The sequence below is a fragment of the Argiope bruennichi genome, chromosome 8, assembly GCF_947563725.1.
Source record: "Argiope bruennichi chromosome 8, qqArgBrue1.1, whole genome shotgun sequence".
Lineage (NCBI taxonomy): Eukaryota > Metazoa > Arthropoda > Arachnida > Araneae > Araneidae > Argiope > Argiope bruennichi.
In genome coordinates this window covers 125,051,539-125,075,999 of record NC_079158.1, presented here as the reverse complement: position 1 = coordinate 125,075,999, position 24,461 = coordinate 125,051,539, and the positions used below count along the sequence as shown (strand labels likewise).

General features: G+C 27.4%; 1 protein-coding gene across 1 annotated transcript; it reads right to left on the bottom strand.

Annotated features, from left to right (window-relative positions):
* Nucleotides 1–701: 701 nt before the first annotated feature.
* Nucleotides 702–19,529, bottom strand: LOC129981574 (CCR4-NOT transcription complex subunit 9-like). The gene is made up of 9 exons (XM_056092473.1): nucleotides 19,378–19,529; nucleotides 17,740–17,858; nucleotides 14,608–14,728; nucleotides 12,292–12,379; nucleotides 9,154–9,260; nucleotides 8,217–8,312; nucleotides 6,089–6,187; nucleotides 5,146–5,237; nucleotides 702–2,661 (listed from the first exon to the last, which is right to left on the bottom strand). Exons 1-9 carry the CDS (start codon nucleotides 19,399–19,401, stop codon nucleotides 2,496–2,498), a joined length of 912 nt encoding a protein of 303 aa, XP_055948448.1. The 5' UTR covers nucleotides 19,402–19,529; the 3' UTR covers nucleotides 702–2,495.
* Nucleotides 19,530–24,461: the final 4,932 nt, after the last annotated feature.

The window sequence follows — 24,461 nt, the reverse complement described above, 5'->3', positions numbered from 1 at the left end:
CAAAGAAAGTTAAAAATAATTTAGATTATATTCTTTATTAATAAAGTTATATTACAATTTCGGTTATTTAAAGGTATCAATGGATAGGATACGAAATTTTGAAATTATCAGATACATTCTTAAAAATGAAAATTCTTCAGTATCGACGTTACATTCATTCAGCATTCAAGGTATATTCATACAGCCATATTGAAAACGCAATGACGTTGAAACGAACATGCAGAAAAACTATGCAGGCTTGCACCAATAACTGTGATTAATTAATTTTTCCCAAGCGTATCTCCAGATTAGCAATGCAACACAAGCTTTCATATCACAATAATCCATCAATATGCAATATGTAATCAATTATAACTTGATTTTTCTTTAAAATGAATTGTTTACGATTTTGATATTTAAAAATTTTATATCTTTTAAATAATGCAAAAAGAATTTTTATGATTATTTGATACCTTTAGAAGTATTGCAGAAAAATATAAGCGATAGTCAAATGAAAACGCAACAGACTAAATAACGAGCATGACGCGAAAGTTGGTAACATAGGTAGGTTTGTGTATATAAGTGACCTCTTTTGGGAATCATGAAGAAACAATTAAAGTTTGGAAAATGTTATAATCAACAGTTCTGGAATTTCAATCAATCAACATGGAGTTTAGTTACAGAGAAGGTGCAACCAAAACATTGTGAAAACAAGCATCAAATCAAGAATAAAAAATATTTTTTATTCAATTAAAATTTCACATGAACTCACAGCTTTAATTGTGTGCAAACAAAGTATGGCAATTCTGTCCTTGAAAACAGGAAGAATGCATTTAAAAAAATTGTGCATACATCCACCAAACTGCTGCACACTCTCTCCTCTGTGAGAACAGTGACACATAAAGATATTCACAGCAAATGCAATTAGGTCCACATCTGACATTAAATGTCTCACAAAAAATACACACATATTTTCCCTCAACTTACATTCACAAAGAAATGGTAGTCATATCAGTCAAAAAAGAATAATCAAGGAAATCACAGATGCTACATCTCTGCAAAAAACTCCTAATTAAAGAATTTCATAATACTAATATATAATGATTACAAAATATTCCAACTTGTCTTAAAACTTTTGTATACTATTCCCAGCAAATGCAACAATGACCACATTTTACATTAACTGCTTAAAAATCACACACATATTTTTGCAGAGCATACTCAGAAAGAAATGATAACTATTTCAGTCAGTAAAAGTTATAAAAAACATCACAGATATTACAGCCCTTCAAGGAAAAAAAAAAAAAAAAAAAAAATCGCTTTATAGAGAATTTATTCACACTACTATATAAAGATTAATATGAACTTCAACTAGCTTGAATTTTTTTTTATACTATTACAATAAATAATAACAAAAAAGATCCAAATACACTTATTTTTTTCTCTGTTATTGCAATCTGCATTAGTCTACAGGGAGAGTTAAAATTATGTGACCACTCATTAGAAAAATTTGCTATATCAATGGATTAAAAAACCACATATGGAAAGCTATTCCTCAAAAAATACAGATTATTATTTATGGCCAGTACAATTGAGATCTCATGTAAATGATTTATCACATTTGTTGACTTCATATATTTCTATAATTTTAGTGGCAACATAATTTTAACTCGATTCAAAATATGACTTTTTGACTAGTATTTGACAAACCCAATCATTCTTCTTATCAACTGGAGTATAGTATTATTTTAATTCTTTATAGTTTACTATTAGTAGTTATTCAGATTATGGATTCCATACTGCCAACTATAATTAATGAAATCAAATAAAAAAATATGGGAAGTAAATAATAAGATAGGTTTATTATTTTATCTATTTAGCTCTTCAACACAAGAAGCAGAAATATAGTAATTCAATATAAGTCAGTAAAACATTTTGCGAGCTGCCATTCTTCATATTAATGCATGCAATAATTAATATTATGAGATTCTCAAGATATTTATAAAACTGATTTGACATATTCAATAACTAACTAATTAAGTTACAAAAAAGATTATAAATAAAATATCATTTCACTGAAAAAATTTAAGCATGTGATTCAATTGTGACATAACTGTTGTGGAAAAAATAAGTAAGATACTTAAACTAAAAAGCACTTAACAGCTTAGAAAATTAAAATGAAGTGGTACAATTGGGGTTAAAAAATCATGTTATAAACCTGTAAATTACCAATACAGTAAAGAAAAAAATGATATACAGCTGTCATATAGATTCTTTTCAAGTTATTTTGTTCTTTTTTTATACATAGCTAAATAAATACTTTTAAACAAACAAACTGTATTTTAGAAAACAGTAATAGAAGGCATTAGCAATAATTATTTCTATTTAAATTCATATCAAAACTGCATATGTGTTCATAAACATTTTATGTACAGAAAGGGATGAGTTGCAACTAAAAGAAGTTCAATATGTTGCAAAAGACATTTTATACAAGTCTTAAAAATTACAACGCTTCACTATTGCATAGGGTATGTCAATCTTTCTTCCGTAACAGGTGCTGATTCCAGATTCTTCAATAGCTGACTCAACCAATGCTTTGTTGACTTATCTTCCTTCAAGCATATGCTGAAAGTGTTATCCTTTAACTGATCAGGTAGACACTGCCGCAATGCTTCACGAGCCCTGGAAATAAAATTAAATACTTAATTGCAACGCATGTTAAACTAAATGATTAATCCAATTCTTGACTTTTGGTATCTTTACTGAATCCACATATTTTTCATGATATGTAATGCAAAACTCTAAAAAATACTTTTTGCAAAATAATCAATATTTGCATGCATTGCCTGAAAAGGTATAAGGCCCATTTTTAGTCACAAATACTTATTGAACAAATTTTTAATAAATACAGGGTGATTATAATTAAAGTTCCACTTTGAAATGGTCATAAAAGGAAAACTACTGGATCAAATGATATCAAGCTTGGTAATAGTTTAAAGTTCAAGGGGATTTTTAAAATTTTTTATTTATTTATTTTGCAAAATAAAAGGTCAAAAACTCATTATCTATAACCATTAGATGGGAAACTGCACTATATGCAATATTGTTAAGCAAAATAAAACATGAAGACACCAGTTTAAAATGCGCTTAATCGTTTCTGAAATGTGTTACAAAGCATGATCAATAAGGCGTCCACCATTTTCTGAAAGCAAATTAAATCATATTACTGCACTCTCAACAATAGCTCTTAGCAAATCAGGAGGAATATTTTGCACATGTCGGTGAATCTCATGTTTTAATTCTGCCAAATTGTTTAGATTTTCTCCATAAACAGTGCTTTTGAGATAATAGACATTGAATACGTTTTGTAATAAGGTTCAGAAACAATTAATTACATTTTAAGCTGGTGTCTTCATGCCCCATTTTGCTTAACAATATTGATACAGTGCCATTTCCCGCCTAATGATGAGTTTGTGAACTTTTTTTTTTTTTTTTTGGCAGAAAAAAATTCCCATGACCTCCTTTAAATTATTACCAAATTTGATAAGATTTTGTTCAGTAGTTTTCCTTTTATGACCATTTCAAAGTGGAACTTTAATTATAACCACACAGTACATTGGTGTGTTTAATGAAATCAATGAGTTCATTGATCACTACATATTCACATTCTTCACATTGTAGAATTAAAATGGTAGCTAACTTTATTTTATTTTTCATAAAGAATTTTGTAAGATATTTTGATTTTATGACACTAACTTCCCAATGTTCAGCAATGCACAAATAAGAAGTAGCAAATGGAATTAAAATTTCCTTGGCTTTACATTTACATTCATCTCTAACTAAGAATCAAAAGTCAGGAATTATCACATAACAGAAGAATCAGAATAGACTCCAAACTCTATTAGCAGACAATAATTAATGTGAACATCTATCAGTAAAATATTTTTAATTAAAAAGATTTGAAAACAGAAAATTAAAGCTACTAATAAAGTAGCAAGCTGTTATCGGTGATAATCATATCCATTTATATATGAAAACAGAGTACGCAATATCTAGCAAACCTCATACTTATTAATTCACATCAGCTTATTTGATGTTAAAACTTACAAAACTGAATTAAAAATGCAAATAAAATTGTGAAAATTATTAATATGTTCTGGTATTCTTGCAAGGGAGTTCTTGAAGCACATTTTGAGAACCACAAAATTAAGATAGTTGGCTAAAAGATTAGTTCAGTCTAACAACAATAATTCTTTATAATACATAGAATCTGAAGTCTTGTGATGCAAACTATTTTCACTATTTTGACCCCATCCCGTGCATATTATATGACAATAAAAAAAAATTCATAGCTGTTCGTAGATGGCATATGTATATTTTATTTGAAAAGATATAAACATAATTCAGAAAGAGGTGCACTTTTTTTCCAGATAAAAATAATAATAAAAAAAACTTCTGAAACAATTTTGCTTTATAACAATTAAAAAAAAACCCTATAAACAATCAGCAAATATAAAATGTAAAACTATAAAAATTAAATTTAATTTAACATAAAACAGTTAGTTCAACTTTTATCATACAAGCAAACTAATATTTAGCACAATGTCTTATACAAGAAAAAGTGCAAAAAATCTCAACCTTATATTATTGCTAACATTAACTAGAAGTTAACTTCACACATAATCCCTTGAGGTTGTATATATGTACTATATATTATGTCTAAATAAAATTATTTCATATAAAATGCATTATTGTCATTTAGATCAATATTTATCCTGCTTTATAGCAATTACCTGGATATTCAAGATCATGCCATACCACACTAATGAAGTGTGGCACTCAAAAACTGATCATAAATTTAAAAAAAAAATAGAATTAGCATAGGGAAATTGGATACCCATCCCAATCTTCTTCCCATCCGCCCATTGTCATTGTTCCATTTGGAGTGGAAATACATCTGACTGAAAATGAAAAGCTTGGAATGCATGAAGGGGAAGAGTCCATTGTTCTCTAGCAAGGATTCAGATAGGGGATTGAAATGAAATGCCACATAGCAGAGTAATTTTAAATGAAAGTTTTTACATATAACAGCAAAATGATTGAAGATTTTTTTTTTTTTTCCAAATGAAAGATTTAAATTCTTTTGATATGAAAGGGAACACTTACCTAGGGTTATCAGAAAGACGCAGGTAACATCGAATGACATGCTTCAATAACCTAGCTGACTGTTCTTTTGACAATGCTATCACCATCTTTCCCTAGAATTTAAAAGAGATCAGAAACATTTCATTTTATAAATTCAGCTATATTTCTATTGACATTTTTCTCTAAAAAACTTTAACTAACTTTAAAAGATTTCAAATTGAATTAATATTCAACATAATCCAGAATATTACATTGGCAAAATTGAATGTTCGTTAAAAAAAAAAAAAAAAAGGAATCTTTTTAAACAACTTTATTGATAAAGCAAAAAGTGTAATTCAGGAAAATATCATCTTTTTTGGTTTCTTTACATATTTTCAACATATTTTCTCAACATTTAAAAAATTATCAACAGCTTTTTTTGGAAGACGGAGGCAGGAGATTTGAGTATTGTGCAAGCATTTTTCTTTGATAACAACTAAAAAAATATCTTTATAATAAACTACACATTTTGATACACACCATAACTTTTCCAGTCAAGGGTTCACATATTAGATAAGGACAATGCTTAAATAGTTTAGAATGCCTAAAGTGAACTGCAATGTATTAGAAATTAAATTCTGTTACAGCCTGCTATTTAATATTTCTAAAATCAACCAATACAACCTGAAAAAATCCTGACCAAAAAATTTAAAATCCTTTTTTCTTCCTCTAAAAAAACTAGAATTAAATGTTTTATGGTCTGCACTGTATTTAGTTATGGCAATCAATATTTCAAGATGTTCAAAATTTCACCATAATATCTACTATACATGCAGTTTCTAAACAATATTTATTCTAAAAGACAAAATAATAACAATAAAAAAAAGGAGTCTATATTTTGAAAAACTAGAATTGATAGAATTTAACAATGTGCAGACCATAATCATTTTAAAATTGTATTAAATGCAAAGAAACAAATACTTACAAGAATCATTGCAACGTGTGAAAATCTTTCATAAGTTTGACAGATGTAATTTAAACCAGTTTCATCTAGTAAAATCTTTTGCAAAATAAATGTTGCAACCTATTAGAAATAGAAATATTTGCATACTTTAACATAAGTTTTGATAAATAGCTAAAATTATATCAGAACAGTTATTATTTCAATTTAAATTAAACACACAAACACTTTTAAAACTGTAAAGTCTGACAAAAGGAAAAATCCCAAAGATTCAGTTCACAATATAAAACAGAAGAATAAAAAGCTTGCAAAGTAAAGCATCATATACTTATTTTTAATGCATATGATTGTTCTTTTTTGTCCCTTTTCTAATAAAATACACTTTAGTCCAATTTCATAAGAAACCAAATCTTTTCAATAAATTTCTTTTCCATAGCCATTTGAAAGATTTTAATAAATTTCAAACTTTTAAATTCTGAAGAATAGATTTTGCTATGATGCTATCAAAATACATTTCATTTACTTAATTAATTTAAGACAGGTTTTTAAATGTTAATAACTAAAAGCAAAAACAAACAAAGTAAATTTTATTTACTACAAAAGTGCAATTGGATATATTGTTAAAGCAAAATATTAATTTGCATTTAATTAAAATCTGAATAGAACAATATTTTGTAATATTAGCATTGATAATCCACACAAAATGTTACTCTATAAAAATATTTTTAAACTATGACTAGATTAAGAATATCAAAACAAAAATTCAATGCATTCATTATATGATTTCAGATATAGAATATAATAATTATATTAGTAAAGAAAGATAGTTTTGAAACAAAATTTTTCAAAGATGTTTTCAAAAATATTTAATGTTTTCTATGCACAATCTTTTTTTGGATTCAAAAATTTTGTACTATAAACGTATGAAAAGAAATGTCTGAATATTAAACAAGAACTATCATAAACTTTAATTAGCTTTGGCACTGCCAGAACAGACCAGTTACTGGCTTCCAAAAAATTATAAATGATGAACTGTTTCCCTGAAAATTATCTCTAAAATAAGTATTACATGCAGCTTTTCAGGACACAAAACATCTCTTTATGCAAAGTTCTCAAAATAGGGAGAGTAAATATGATTTAAAAGAGATGAAAATGAGAGGAAATAGTAGGTATCAAAAACCAAGGAATTTTTTTGAGATTTTAATAAGGCATAAATCTTATATAAAAATTTTGGAAAAGAAATTTTAATTAAAAATTCTACAAACAAAACAGAAATTTTAAAAATAATTAACTACATTAGATCCTATCTAATCCAACACTTGTTACTCTAATACTCTCATTAGTCTGATGCATCTGTTGAAGAATGTTATTGGATGCCGAGTCAGTTTTGCTGTTAAATTCCCCCGCTTTCAGCACACGATTTGTTTATTTAATATGCTCCTACTCAACAACTGAACATATTTTTCTTCTTACTATATTGTTTTCAATTCCTGAACATAGAAAAATTAACCATTGTATGATTTAGTGATGCTTATATGATTCTCTATCATTTGGACATTCTTTATAATCTGACAAGTGTCCAGTCATATATGTGACTGATAGAGAGAGTCTACAATATTCATTATCATTGTAAATAAGTCATCAACGGTTACAATGTAATGAATTTATCGAGTAGGATACATAAGGGTTTATGCAAAGGCATCAATATTTTCCACGTTAATTTCAAAGCTAAAAGATTTGAAGAAAACAATCAAATTTCAATTTAACAATATATATTATAAAAATATGTGAATACTGATATTGACAAAGTGGCTAATCCTGTACTTGATATTATAAAAATAAAATGTTTGTATTCTCATATTCTGGTGATATTAATGCATGACTATTTTTATGCAATTGCAAATTCTAAAACTAAAATAATGAGTCTTCTTTATCTAGTTATTAAATACAATACAAAAGGAAATTAAGAAAAAAAAAATATTAGTTTTAGAATATGATGATGCTTTAAAATCTTCTTCATTAACTCCAAAATAACAAATATAAATTAGACTGAAGACAAAAAGTGAATTTTTTTAAATGTAATATCATTTTATTATGAACATTCCATTGATCAGTAAATATACTAGTAAAATATAAAAGAGAAAATTCAGACCGTCTTTGAAAGCTCGCTTCCAGCTTCCATTATTCGTAAACAAAGTGGAATGATTTCAGTAGACAAAAGAAAATTAATTACTTCTTGTTCATCAGTCTGTAAAATAATTTAAAAAAAAAACATATTAAAATATATTTTGGTACAGTATTCATAATTTATACACATGCAAAAATATAGGAATTTAGATCTTGAATATTAATCAAAACCAGCATGATTAAATCAGTTAATGCAATTTTTAATGTTTCAATTCATTGATCTATTCTATTTAACAAAAAACTTCTATTTTTAAGTTTTTTTCTGTATAATTTAATTATTAACTCTATAAAATGGAATTATGTTTGCTAGACATGGCAGTTATTGAAAACAGTTAATAACTATAACCCCTCTAAATTAGCATTAATTACAAAGGACGAAGAAAAAAAGACATGTGGAATAATTGTTTTTGCTTCAAAGATATGCCGCAAGCAATTGTTCATGCTTAAGATAATTCTTTAAGTGCAAAATTTTCCAATGAAGAAAATCTCTGTGCTACACACATGTATAACACAATACAACATACACACTACAAGATGGGGGGAGAGGGGGGGAATGGCAAATTTTGGAATTAACATTAGTTTTTAATTTATTTTCAGATTGAAGGTTATCAAAAACATATCGACTCCCTATAAATTTTGTTTAGTGTTTTCTATGTTTGTGTTTCTATGTTTCTATGTGTATTTGCTACAAAGGTTAACTTACTGTGTAAAAATAGACTTTTATAAATGCTAATCAAATTGGTGAAAATCCAAGCTATTAACTGTATAGGAAATAAAAGCTAGATGTAAATTCTATTAAAGGATATTAGAATTCAATCATTTGAAATTAAATATAAGAAAAAATATTTAAGCAGTTTAATAAGTATATAATAAATGAAAAATAAATAACAGTAACAAATTACCTTCACTAAAGCACCAATAACACCAAGGCTCGTAAGTCGCAAGTACTCAAATGGTCTGGTTTTACTAACAGTGTGCAAGAATGGATAGAGATAAAGAGGTGTATTTGCTACAAAGGTGAACAAAATAAAACTTTAAAAAATTTACAATTTAGTTACTAACAAGTCACTTCGGAATTATTCCACAAACGACATAAATCAAATCCAAATACAAATTTACTTATCACTTATGTATTTACACTAAAATTATGTATACTTGTAGAACTTCTGATTCAGTTTCTGAAACATAGTTATACTGAAGCAGTTTGTTTCACATTCAATCATGGTTTGAAATTAATAATCTTCAGCAAAAGTATATTTTAATCCAAATGCTTCCAAAATGTAAATAGAAGAAATGCCAAAGGCTATTGAAATTCAAATGCCTAAAATATCTCAATTAATAATAAAGATAAATGTGAGTGTGTGTATCTGTTGGTGCTCTACAGACCAAATGTTCAACCCACAGTGATCAAATTCGGGAACATACAGGGTGGTTATAATTAAAGTGACCCTAATCAGACCCCTCAAACTCGTTCTGCCAATCAGATTTTTATGTATCTTGGTATGTACATTATATGGGTCATGTAGAATAAATTTCTGCAATGAAAAAAAAAAGTTCAAATTTTGATCGCCAGGAGACATTTTTTTAAAAATTCCTTATGCAAATCAAACCTATAAAGACATTTGCAGTCAGAGCCCAAAACTCATTCTATGTGCTTTGGTCATTGTTAATCATGCCTTTACAGAAGAAAGATGAAGCTTTATTGGTAAAACTGTTTCATCCAAATATTTGTAATCGCTTAGCTGCACTGCATGAATAGCAAACTTTGAAAGGAAGTGTGAAAAGGGTCCATGTCAAAGAATGGTTTGAAGAAGATGGTTATGAAATTTGAAGAGACTGGAAACATGGGTATCCTGCCAAGAAGTAGGCAGAAACAAGTTGTGAATGAAACTGTTGAAGAAGTTGCTACTACTCTGGTTAAAAGAATCTCCAGTTCCAGCTATTCTTCAGTAAATGCTCGATCAATGTCATGCAAGTTGGCAATTCTGTGGTCAATAATACAAAAAATTGTGCGATCGATTTTAAAATGGTATCTATAAAATCCACGTAGTGCAAATGCTGCAACCAAACCTCCAACCAAGACCTCCAAACATGCTATGAGTTTGCTTGCCAATTTTTGGCATGAATGAGAAATTGATGATGTGACCTTGGCAAATTCTATGGTCAGATGAGATGCACTTTTCTTCAGATGGAGCTGTGAATAATCAAAATTGCCACATATAGAGTGCTTGACCTCTTAAGGTCCTGCACCAATAATCACTGCATTCTGATCACATGATTGCATGGTGTGGATTTACTGATTTTATCCTCAGAATGTTTTTCTTTGAAACTCTCACTTTTCAAAGTCTTAAAATGTGCCATGTCACTAGTGCAAGGCACACTTCTTCAACAGCAGGTTATTTCTGCTTTGCCAGAATGGCAGTGGCTGCAGACCACTGTCTTCATGCAAGATGGAATAACCCTCCACATTGGATGTCAAGTCAAAGAATTACTTCGTCCCGATTTTGGTGAGAATCATATAATAATACCCAGAGCTTTTCCAGATGCCTGGCCTCCTCATTAACCCAACTTGAAACCCTGTGATTTCTGGTTGGTGGGATTCCTACTATGAATTGAAGTGTTTATGGAGGAGGTATCAGGACTTTACCTGAGTTGAAAGTCAGCATTATATACCATGTTGCTGAAATCCATCGAGAGTTTATTCGTGCAACCATATAATATGCTATAATGCACTTTCTGCATGTAATTGATGTCAATGGAGCACATTCTGTAACTGAATAAATTACAATGACTCGAACAGATTTTTTTGTCCTTCTTTTGGTGCCATAATTTCCCCTGGTGGTCAAAATTTTAACTATAGTTTTATTACAGAAATCTTTTTTCCGTAATCCTTATAACGTATATACCAAGTTTCAACTAAAGCAGAAAGGGTTCTAGAGGGATCTGAATAGGGTCAATTTAATTAGAACTATCTAGTATATATGGTGGTAGTGCACATCTCAAAGCAATTCTTTTTTAAAAATTTTAATTAAAAATTAAGATGAATTTCGGTGTTTTCCAGCAATAACTTTTGAAAGTAATATTGCACAAAAATAAATTTCATGCTGTTTGAAAATTAAAAAAAAAAAAATTAATTATATTACTTTAATAACTGTGCAAATTTTTGCTAATTTGGGAAATTTTCTAACTTTTTTTTTTTTTTTTTGCTTAATTTCCAACAACAGATTACATTGTTACCAAGAAATTAAAAAAGGTATCATTGTTTCATCAAATCATTTATGACATGATGTTTTTCTAATGTTGAAAGATGAAGAAGAAGGATTCTGTAAGGTGAGTAATTTATGAGATCAATAAAAAGATGAAATTGCAATATTCAAAAATTCAGTAGATGGATCACATATTTATGCCCTTAAGAGTGCTATGATGTTACGGGCTTGTCCCCATTACATATGTTCATGTACAAAATCAACAGAACTAAAATAAGACAATTAAAATAACAAGTCTAATGTCAGACAATATGGTGGAATCATGAATGTGAAGTCATATCTAAATAATTACCAAAATTAAATATAACCAAAATTTTGATAGAATCAGTCACTAGCGACAACTTGTGTGTTAGAAAAATATAGAAAAATAGATTATTAAACTTAGACAATAATTTTCTGAAACAAAGATTTTATTTACAAATATAAGATATTAGCTAATAATGATAAGACATTGCATTTGCATTGCTTCATTGCATTTTTTGTCATATTACCTTTTTATGTTTTCAAAATATCATTTAAGAAATGGTAAATTATTGTCAAAAACAAATCGTAAAACATGCTACCTTTCAAACAAAATATTTTGTAATAAAAAAACAATTTGTAATAATATTAAATAAATATTTTGTAAAAGCATATTTTATTATCAAAACACATAAAATATTAATTTCTAATACTCAGCACAACCATTTTAATTAAACAGTATATGTGACAGTATAAAAAGTATGCATTCAAATATATGCAAAAGTATGTATTCATAAAATTTGATCTAATTACCAGCAAGAAATGCAGAACGTGTTTCAGGATGTGATGCAACACACTGCAGAAGGGCCAAAGCATTGCATACTCTGTTAGATTGGTGAGCCTAAAAAAATGTTATTGAAATAAATTATTCTTAATCAAATAATTCAATTATATTCTAAATGGCATTAAAAAACAGTTTTAAATTTAATTTGTCAAGCTTATTAATATTACGATGCATGGAGCTGAAGCATAAAACTTCATATCCCATATTCAAAATTTTTCTGGATTCTAGAAAGTGGCAATTATATATTAAATATTCAAAAACATATATATATATCACTATCTTTTTCAATAAATACATGTATCTTTTTATGATCTTTTACATACTTCCTAATAAAAGTTATAATTAAAGTTTACAGATCAATATTTTATTATAATGAACAAAAAAGTGCATTTTCCTAATTAAAGCCATCAAAATCTGTGTATTGCTTGAGTATCTTTAACATTCTCAATCAAATGTTTTTTTACAATATAATACACTTCTCAATAAAAACTATTCTTTTTTATCTCTCTTAAGTAAAATTAGAAATTAGATTTGTTTAGTTTAGTTTAATTTTATTAATGTCCAATTTTAAGGAAACACTAGGGCTATTTTGGGACGGACCTCATAATTTTCAATAGCAATCAGATGACAGGGACAACACTTGAGTTGGCACCAACACCCCTTTAGAAATTAGATATAAAACTACATTAATCTGATGTGAAAGCATAAGATTTATATCAAAAAAATAATTCAGTTCTTGCGAATTCCTTTTGTGATCCTAATAATCAGTTACTTCTGCCTGAGGAATTCAACATATATCAATAATCTATCTCATCAATATTCAATCAATATCTTTTAAATTGATTAAATATAGAAATATTGAATTTAGAAACCATTCACCATTTACAAACTTATTCACCCATAGTTTTATCCAGACTAACTGAATTCCCCATAAGATAGGGAAACTGAATGTTAAAAGTTTTCTGAGAATTACATTTTTACTGTAACTTTCAGTCACCACAAGATTCTCACTGCATCAGGGATACACCAAACATTTCACTATCTTACTAAAAATAATACAAAATAGGAATATGTACCTAAAATATCTACGCCAGTAACAAACTAAAGAAAATTTATTACTTATCTAGTAACCTTATAAATAATACTCAATGGTCTTATTTTAAATCAAAATACAATTAACTAGACTAACATGCACTAAGTAAATTTTTGACATTTCTAATGAAGAGGATATTGGTAAATACCACCTAATTGGATAAACAGCAAATACTGAAAAAGTTTTGTTATCTGAAATCAATAACAATTATAAATGGCTTCTTCATGAATATGTGAATATGAACAATGGATTCCTACATTTCAAATTTCATTATATTTGAATAAATATTATTATATTTATTCAAATATAATAATATTTGAATTTCAATGGGAGTATTAAATCATATGATGATGTTTGTTTGTATTAATTGATTTTTCTCTTGTTGCAAATGGCACACAAAGCAATTTGTAATAGGTATCACATTACATTGCAAAGGCATCACATTATCTATACATTGTCAATAAAAAAAAATAAAAAAAGGAGAAATATATAAAAAAAAATCATTCTCACAATAACAGGAACATTGCGATGATTACAGCAAAATAATTTATTCTAATGGTATTTTGGAACATGCTAACAGCTAATATTTAATTCATTAATGGCATCTTTAATATGTAATTTCTTATTAAAACTTTTAAAAAAGCTTCAAATATAAAAATAAAATTTTAAACAATTCCAACATTCAAATGCCAAAACATTTGTTCTTCCTTATAAATAGGACACATACCAAGCCATATAAGGTTATTGTTTTTTTGTAGGTATTGTATATAATTTTATCTCAAATCCTATATTATTAAAAACACACACACTTGCGATATCTACTTTTAACTGCTACAAAAGTATATATAAATACTTAATATTTGATAAACATTAGTAATTCATTGTTGATCTTTAATTTTTAATGTATTACATTCTAAAGTTACATCTGGGTTTATCTCGGAATGTCTGTATCCTACAATAGATGTAAGGAATGTTACTAAAAAAGAAAATAAAAAAAGAATCACATGATACTGAGTTGTAACATATTTATAATTTGACTGGAAGGGTTAATGGACTATGAATGCCATTTAATTTATGGTTCAAAATAGCCCCATAGTTCATGAAACGTGTCTCAAAATAGCCCTCATGTAGATTAACTAACAATTTAGGAAGACAGGCAAAAAAAAAAATTTATCAACAATTAATGGCTTACGGTAAGAGTTGGTGGGTTAATTGCAGGATATATATTAATGATTTCCTGGAGCAATGCAGTTATAGTACCAAATGAATTCCAGAGCATAGGAGCGAGTTCTGGGACAGCTTCTCTCTTTTTACTGAAAATAAAGATACATTTAGAATGATAATTTTTTAAATAAGATATAAAAATAAAGCTTGCCAAGTATTTTAAAAAATAAAGATATTATTGATGTATATATTCTAAAAGAGAATAAAAAATTAGTCATTCCACATATGCAAACTGAAATTTTTCTAACCTTAGCACATTGATAAGTTCAAACATTATAAATTAAAGGATATGAGAGAATTTTTGGTAAATTTCCATTTGTACTAATGGGCAGCCAACGATGTGCTTCGTGCACGGTGTTGGGGTGAAACGCCGTACCAAATGTACTAATGGGCACAAAGGTATTTAAGAAAGGGGGCAAAAACATTTTCTGTAAAGGTAGGGAAATTATTTTTAAATGTTTGTCTCTCATAATGTAAAAATAAATTCTAAAGATATTTCATGCAATTTTGAATAAAAAGGGAAGTGTTCAAATTATATAAGCTTACTATTCAATTGAGTTTCTGAATATAAATAAACATGCCTTCAAACTAATAGCTGTAATCAGCTTTAACTGTAAATGTTTTACAAATGAATATTATAAAAATGAAAAATAATAAAGGACAATAAAAAAAATGTGTGTAATTTCTTTAACCCTGGCTTATTTCATTCCAAAATCAAAATCTGTTTATCCACATAATATACTTTCTGTGAGAAAATACTATTCCCTCTCCATTCCCAAGATCTCATTCAAACAATTAAAGCTATATATATATATATATATATATATATATATATATATATATATATATTGCTTCAGATACAGTAATTTTTAAAAAAAAAGTTATATACAAATGAATGCATTAATTTTCGTAATTAATTATTTTAAACAAATTTCAAATTGAAATTTTAAATGGATATGCAATTTTTAGATTTGTAATTATCACATCAAGATGCAGAAAAAACATTAAGCATGTTAATTCTTAATCTATAAGCAATCTATGTTACAAACCTCAAATATAGTTATTTCATATAGTTTGACTTTCAAGCCAAAATAAAAAAATCATAAACATAAATAATATTTTAAATTAAGGATTATGAATAAAATGAAAACTTCCTGAAATGATAAGGATAGAAATCAAATGAATGAAAATTATAAAAATTTAGAGATTTCTAATTGAAAAACTACTTTGGATAAAATAAAAAAGAATGAAATTCTTCTTCATCATCATCTGACTCCTAATCAATATGCAGACAAAAAGAAAAAAATTTTACAAATTTTGCAATAATCCTAAAAAAATACATATAAAAAACAATGGGAATTTTATAAAGGATTGAATTGTCATTTAGGATGGAATGGAAAGGAATAATATGGAAAGAAATTCATATAACAATGGCCAATCTGCAAATTTCAATTTAATTTTTTCAGATTGGATTAGTTATGTTGTTGACCAATATTCAAAAATCTGAAAGAGGAGTGGATGGCTGTAAGAGTTTTCATTACTATGATTTTATTCTACTGAATTACATAGAAATTAAATACTTTAATTGGAACACAATTCATACTTTACAAAGCCCAATACTATAGCAATAAATAAATGTCTTCTTAATAGAAAAGAAAACCTTTAAAAATAGAGTGAACACTCATAACAAAAATTATTATGCATGTCTGTCAACTTTTTACATAGTAAACTATTTGAGAATTACCAAATTTGACCCTAATACACTTTGTTGGAAAGAATATCAAAGCAATTTATTAAAAATTATATATAATTTTGGAATTTTTATGACAATTTTTGAAAATTTTGTCATGATGCCATTAGAAATATTAATGTATAAAATGAACCAAGAAATGTAAAGCAAATAAAATAACAGGGCTAAAATCTATCATAATCAATTTGAATAAAGAATATTTCATTAAATGGATTATAAATATCAAACTATGCATAAAAGATTCAACAGAAATTTAAAAGTCATTATTCATGATGAATTAGTAGGTCATTCAAGATGATATGGATTTAATATTAATAACAAGAAGTAACTCAGATTTGCTGATTGTGACTTGCCAATAGGATTGTATTTTTCTGTAAATGTAAAAAAAAAGAAGAAAAAAAACTAAGATATTTATTAAAAAGAAATTTAGCTGTTGTAATTATATAGACCATCTTCAAAGGGAAAAAAAAAATGTAGTAGAAAATATTCAGACCAATTTTTTATTTAACACTCCATTTAGGCCTGCAAACTAGATTATTAATATTGCTTGTGAAGCAATATCACTGCACCAAATATTTACATTTAAAACACACATTTCCTTTATTAATCCACAGCAAAATCATAGGAGCACCTTAAAGCAGCCCATAGTTTACTTAAGTTTTAGATTATGCCAGAAACTCCATTATACCTAATGCACCTATTTCTGATACATCTTGATTGTTAGAAAATAAAATCAGGCGTCCAATATATGACTAATTATCTATAGATAACCATAGATTTCTACAAAAAATATTTCTGTCAATAAACATAAATATTAGCTATTAGAAGTCAGTGTTAACATTTCAATTTTTATGAAATTAATGGTGACCAGTCTTTTATAACATACTATTCAAAAAATATTAATTTTGCTCATTTCTGGATCTCAAGATTAGTACTTTTGAGCCATTTAACACCACAAACAGGGTAAAATAAGTGTACTTCCAGAATTCTTTGTTAAACCTTGAACTTGACTTCCATCCTATTAAATGCCTTTTCTTTAAAAAAATTTTTATCTGGCACATGTGAAAAAGTGCAGAGGGTTTCTATAGCCGAGAGTTGATATAATGGTTGAAAGAAAAAAAATCTAGTGAGAATAAACAAATACTTCCAAGGCAATCACTCAAAATATAGATCAGAGATATAATATCTTAAATACTTTTATAACATGCAATCAAAATATGAAATAAAATTTATTTTTGAAAAATATATGCACATTTATAATGAGAATAAACAGATAATTAAACTAAATATCAAAGTATGAAAAAATAATAGAAAATATTTTTAAAAGCTAAACTAAAATATTAAAATTACCTTAATTCTAAAAGTGCATTTTCCCTTGTATCTGGCCTTGCTAATTCACTGATCCATTGATAAACCTTCTCTTGATCAGATTGTGACAAAGTGGAATGCTGGGGAACATTCATAATTCGCTAAAACATACATATACAACTATTAATAAAAGAATTTTAAGCAAACATATGTAATTGAAGCCCAACTAAATATTTGATGTGAGCAATGAAAACTGTTTCATATAATGAGATATTTACATGATTCTAAAAGATTCACTATTAAAATTGTACTGTAAGTTTTTGTACATCACAGCAATTTCAATTTTTAAAAAGGAATATTGTATTTTTGTCACTAATTTGATTGTAAACCAAACAAAATGCATTTTCTATAAATGATTAACTCAAACCCAATTAATCAGTAACCAAAATTTGAAAAGTAATTACATTTACTTTCTGAAGAAAAAACAATGTAACTATTTCACTTTTTTTCTTTTTTATTAATCCAGCTAACATTTTAATTATAATTTAAATATATTATTTTCACAAACATTTAGATAGTCATGCTTTATTAAGTAAATAGATCCATTACTGTCAGAATATATTAAATATACTCAAATAACATAAAAATTTTATTACTGTATTATTATTATTTGTTTAAAGTAACTGCTAATTTGATTTCAAAAAGTACCTTTATTACTTTTGTAATGTTTGTTGATAATATTTTCATTTGAATGATGCAATCAAAAATTTAAGTATCCAAATCTAGTAAACATATGTTATTTTTTAAAAGAACCTGTTATTAGGGCTTACATATATAACTTTTATTGCTTATAATCTGTTTCACAAACTGATGCTGATCATTAATTATTTCAATTAATTCTGAATTTTTTTTTTTTAAATCTTTTGGTGGAAGTAATCAGAATTAATGATTAGTAGCTTAATAATAAGTAATTACTTCAAACTAGTCATAAATTAAATCCAGACAAATATCACAATTTATAGATTTTTAAAACATCACAAAATTAAACTAGAATGAAAGTAACTACATATTTCTTTTTCACTTGAATGGTGTTGTTTGATCTCCTTTTTATATTTAATGCATGCTAGCTTTTCATCAAATCTGAATCGGTGTTTTTCAAGAAATTGTTAAAAAAAAAAGGAAACAGCACACAATTTTCAGAATATTCAAAGAAAAAGGTAATCATTTCAATACTAAATCAATATTTCCAACACCAACATCTTTATAAAGCTTCCATTATAGTAATTTCAAAATATTTCTATATCATTTTCCAAAATTTTACAAATTTCGAAAACTTTTATACAAAACGGTAGTAATAAAAAAAAATTTATTCATAGCAAGTTTACTTATTTTGTCCATAGCAAGTTTTTGAATACTTATTTGTATAAATTAAATCATATTTGTCATCCTCATTCAAAACATATGTAAATAATATTAAAAATAATAATTGTCTCTAAAATTTAAAATTCGTCGTATTTTGTAAACATCCTTATCAACACAATTAACCGGAAAAACTTTGATACAAAAAAAAAAAAAAAAAAAAAAAAAAGACAGCATCCATTTATTTGTGAATAAAATTTCAGCATAAGGGTAATAAATTTGGGACAAAATTTTAAAATGCATTTTTCCTATTGAACTTACTGGTTGTCCTACTAAAGTATTCATTGCGGAATGAGATAAGAATATTACAGAGAAACTTTAAGTAAATAAGCTACGCTTAATATATCAGAGATAATTTTGTTTTGAAAATAAAAACTTGAATGTGTAATATGAAAACAATCCGAATTAGAAAGAATGCCATCCACTGAAAGGAAACTATCCTTCATAAAACCACAGCCGATGCGATTTTTCGGTAAGACCGAACAGGCCGTTCTCAGCGAAAAGATGATGATATTTGCAAACAGTTGAAATATAGAAATACATATATGCAAATCATCTGAAAAATAGTAATAAAAATTTAATGAAGCCAATTGATTTAGCTTATTAATTTTTTTCATCCACAGGAAGACTATATACCGAATTAGACATGTTGCGAAGTGCCGTACAATAGAAATTGTTCAAGAGGAATATTTTATATTTTAGCGTGCTGTTAAAGTGTCAATGAAATTTTCTTTTTTCATTATGATTTTTGAATTATCCAAACAAATAAGTATTCTTCAAAATACATTTCATACTTCCGATTATGATCTACACGCTCTTTTGCTTCCAGCCCAGCTACGGTGCAAGGATCTCATCGATCCAGCAGAAGAACGTTGGAAGGCATTTTCCGTCCAATTCCTGTTAGTCAGATTTCGACATTATTTTTCTTTTCCATATTAAAGCTATTGACCTTTACATGATCAATAATCGCCTGCCCGCTCCTACTCTCTATTTTCGAGCAAATAGATTTCAAAACACTGTTTCATTGCACATTTTCCATAGTGAAAAATCACGGCAAATGTCCTTAGCCACTGCCCCTATTATTATTTTTTGACATTTAGATACATCATCCTCAATATCACTTGCCTAAATCTTCCTAAAGTTTTAAGTAATACTGCAAAATAAAGCTTTCGTAGTGCCCAAACCTTTCTAAAGTTTTAAGAAATATTGGAAAGTAAAGCTTTAGCAAATAATATGGTCAAATTTTGCCAATCTATACTTTTAAAATAATTAGTAAAATCAAAGAACTAATCATCAAGCCATAATCACTTGTCCGATTTGGCCAATTTTTACTTCATTGAAAGATTATGACATTTAGTAACATCATCAAAGTCTTCTGCCTTCTGCCCACCTCCCCTAATTTTTTAGAGATACGGTAGGCCACAAAATAAGTTGAGTACCTGTACCTAGGGATGACGAATATTTTAAGAGCGGTTATTACGTAACCAATATCAAAAAGTCACAAATACAAGTGATCAATACTTTTCAAAGAGGGGTGTGATTCAAATCCTTGATACGATCTTACTGATGATATTTCGATTACAGGTTTTGGATCACGATAGAAAGTAACAATCGATACGATATCACTGAAATTTGCCGGAGCGGTGACTTTACTGGAAAGTAACAATCGATAAGATCTGTCCAATGGAAGCTCTCGAAAGAAATCTGTGATTGGATTGAAAAGTGAACGGACCGGTTATTGGAATTATCGTATCGTATCATTGAAATGCATATCACTGAAATTTATCGAAGCGGTGATTTTACCAGAAAGGGCGAAGTCACCGCTCCACTTTACGGGAGTGACCGATATTCGTATTTGATGATGCACTATTCCATACAGATCATTTTCAATTGCTCGTGACATGATTGCTTTGATTACATGTATTCTGTTTACTGCTGGCGCCATCTATTGGTAGAATATAGGACTAAAGTAAACATTTTAAAGAAATGACATATATTTTTAAATCACCTTTTCCAGAAAATGGTTCATTATACAGTTTTGGTTCACTATATAGGTTAGGTTCAAATAAATAGTTTTGAGGAAAAAAAATTTAAGAAGTAAGCTGAAACAGATAATAGTAAATTAAGTGTTAATTACAATTAATAAATTTTATATTTAATATTAAGTAATAATTTTTAATTAATAATATGATTGAAATAACAGATATTTGGAACGCATATTTAAAAATAACAATAGCAATATTATTTGTTATTCAAAAAATCGTGGATTATGCATCTCTACCTGTACCCTACCCGATTTTTACAAGATGCTGAAAAATCGATTATCGATTAAATTGTATCGATTACACTATCGATTTAAAATTCAATGTTGGATAATAAATAAATTAAATATCGATTACTCTATCGATTAGTCTGGATCAATATTTCAATCGCTATTCAAACATGGTTATATAAAAAACTCCCAAAGATGGTAATTTAAAAAATTCCAAAGATTATGATTTTTTATTAAACTTTCAAAGATGGTGATTTAAAAAAATTCCAAAGATGATCTTTTATTAAACTTCCAAAGATGGCGATTTAAAAAAATTCCAAAGATGGTGATTGTTTATTAAACTCCCAAAGATGGTGATTGTTTATTAAACTCCCAAAGTTGGTGATTTAAAAAAATTGCAAAGATGATGATTTTTTATTAAACTTCCAAAGATGGTGATTTAAAAAAATCCCAAAGATGGTGATTGTTTTTTAAACTTCCAAAGATGGTGATTGTTTATTAAACTCCCAAAGATGGTGATTGTTTATTAAACTCCCAAAGTTGGTGATTTAAAAAAATTGCAAAGATGATGATTTTTTATTAAACTTCCAAAGATGGTGATTTAAAAAAATCCCAAAGATGGTGATTGTTTTTTAAACTTCCAAAGGTGGTGATTGTTTATTAAACTTCCAGAGGTGGTTATTTTATTAAAAAACTTCCAAAGATGGTTATGTTTATTTTTTAATAGACTCAAAAATGGTTAGTTTATTTTTTAATAGACTCAAAAATGATTAGTTTATTTTTAAATTCCAAAGATGATTATTTTATTAAAAATTCCAAAGATGGTTATTTTATTAAAAAATATGTTTCATATTATTCTTATTTGAAAACTTTTAATCATATCTCAAAATTGTTGTGCAATTAAAAAAAATTTTTAGAATAACATTTATATAATATTTTTTGAAATTTTTATTAAAAAAACATTATTAAAATTAAATTGTCATTTTAATACTAAATTTACAAATTTAAAATCATATTCCAACTCTAATTAATTAATAAATAATTTAAGCATAAACAGTTTTACTTTTAAAACTCATATTGATAATAAATTACATTTCTTTGTCAGCGCTTTTCATTACCAATATTAGAGGTTATTATTATTATTGTGTACAGAATAAAAACTCATCAAATATTCATCATCTTTAATCTATGTTCATTATTTTCTATGTTAAAAAATATTCAAGAAATTTTTAATTATATTTAAAAAGTTAAATCACTGTAGATAACAAGCATGTAAAAACAAAAAAAAAATTGATAAAACTACACCCGACACTAATGACCAATTTCGAGTGAAGTTCATGGTAGATGAAACAGATTTATAGCTGCAAATATAGATGCCTCTTGAAACTTCGGAATAAGAGAACTGCGTAAAGCAAAAGAAACCTAAATGGAAGAATATTTACTAATAGTTGATATTTATGTAAAGAGTAAACTGCGACATTTTGTTGTGGCTTGAACTTATGCAGAACTTTAAAAATAACAGTTAATATCGTTTTATTTATTTATTTTGTTGTTTTTGAAATGGCAACAAACAGATATTCAGTTTTTGTTGTTCGAAAAAAATAAAAATTGCCAAATGGTTGTTAAAAGCTGTAGTAAAGATTATTTTGAAGTAAATATGGATTAAAGTTATTTAATGTAATTGAGTTCTAATTATTAAGATCAGTTTGAAGTTAAGATCAATAACTGGTGACCCGGGATTTTTATTTTAAAGTGAATATGGTTGAAGAAGATAAAAACGACGAAGATGCTACACATGAACTGTGCAAAATAAGTGTTCAAATTCCTTCTTTTTCGATGGATCGCCCAGAAATTTGCCTTTTTCCAGTAGAAGTGCAATTTAAGATAAGTGGAATTGTTTCGGAGAAAATAAAATTCAATTACTTAGTGTCACAATTAGAGACCAAATATGTTGAGAACATGTGGGATATCGTGACGAGCAATTAACATTCGAAACATTCAGAATCCAAAACAAGGCTTCTAAATTTACTTAAAGAAACTAAAAGTATTCGAATTAAAAACAAATTACTATAGGAATTAGTTTAGGTAACTTGAAACCAAGTCAACAACAGTTATTACAAAAGTTAAAATCTGCTGCAACAATGGATGTGTCCGAAAATTTAATCAAAACTTTATGGCTAAGGAAGTTGCTAAATTCTGAGCATAATATAATACTTCTTATTGATGAAGAATTACCCAAGTTGGCGATCACGGCTGATAAAATTTCATATATGACACCTTCTTATGAGATTTGTGACGTATCAACAGCAAGAAATTACTCGAATACAGAAACTGTTAATGAAAATTCAATCCCTTGAACAGCGAATTGCCCAAAAGATTATTCATCATATACCGAGGCCACGTTTTAGGAACAACTATCAGTCCGACAGACAATCTAGCAGTATTTCTATTTTATCATTTTCGTTTGGGTAACAAACGCCATCAGGAAAAATGTACTCAGCCGTGCAACTGGTTAGCCGATAGGTCATCTACTCGGGGAAGTGACAATGTGCATTAGAGAATGCGGCAAGTTCTACTGTCGATAATGTCCCAGAGTGTCAGCAATTTCTCTTATTTATGAGATAAAATTCGTTTCTTAGTGAAGAGTGTTGCAGACGTAAGCATTTTACCCGCATCGGCTCAAGACAAACAATCCAAGGATTTCAAGTTATATGCAGCAAATGGTACCGAAATTAAAACATATGGTATAAAAATATCACTTGATTTGGAGCTTAGGCGTGAGTATCAATTTTCATTTATAGAGGCCAAAATTAATAAAAGTAGTAATATGATGTGCATAACTTAGTTACTGGGAAAGGAGTAGTGTTGTGCCTTGAACTTATACAAAATTTTAAAATTAAAAAATCAATATCATTTTATTTATTTATTTGTTGCTTTTGAAATGACAATAAAATGATATTAAGTTTTGTTGTTCGAAAAAAAATAAAAAAATTGCGGTTTTTAAAAGCTGCTATAAAGATTATTTTGAAGTAAATGTGGATTAAAGTTATTTAAAGTAACGGAATTCTAATTA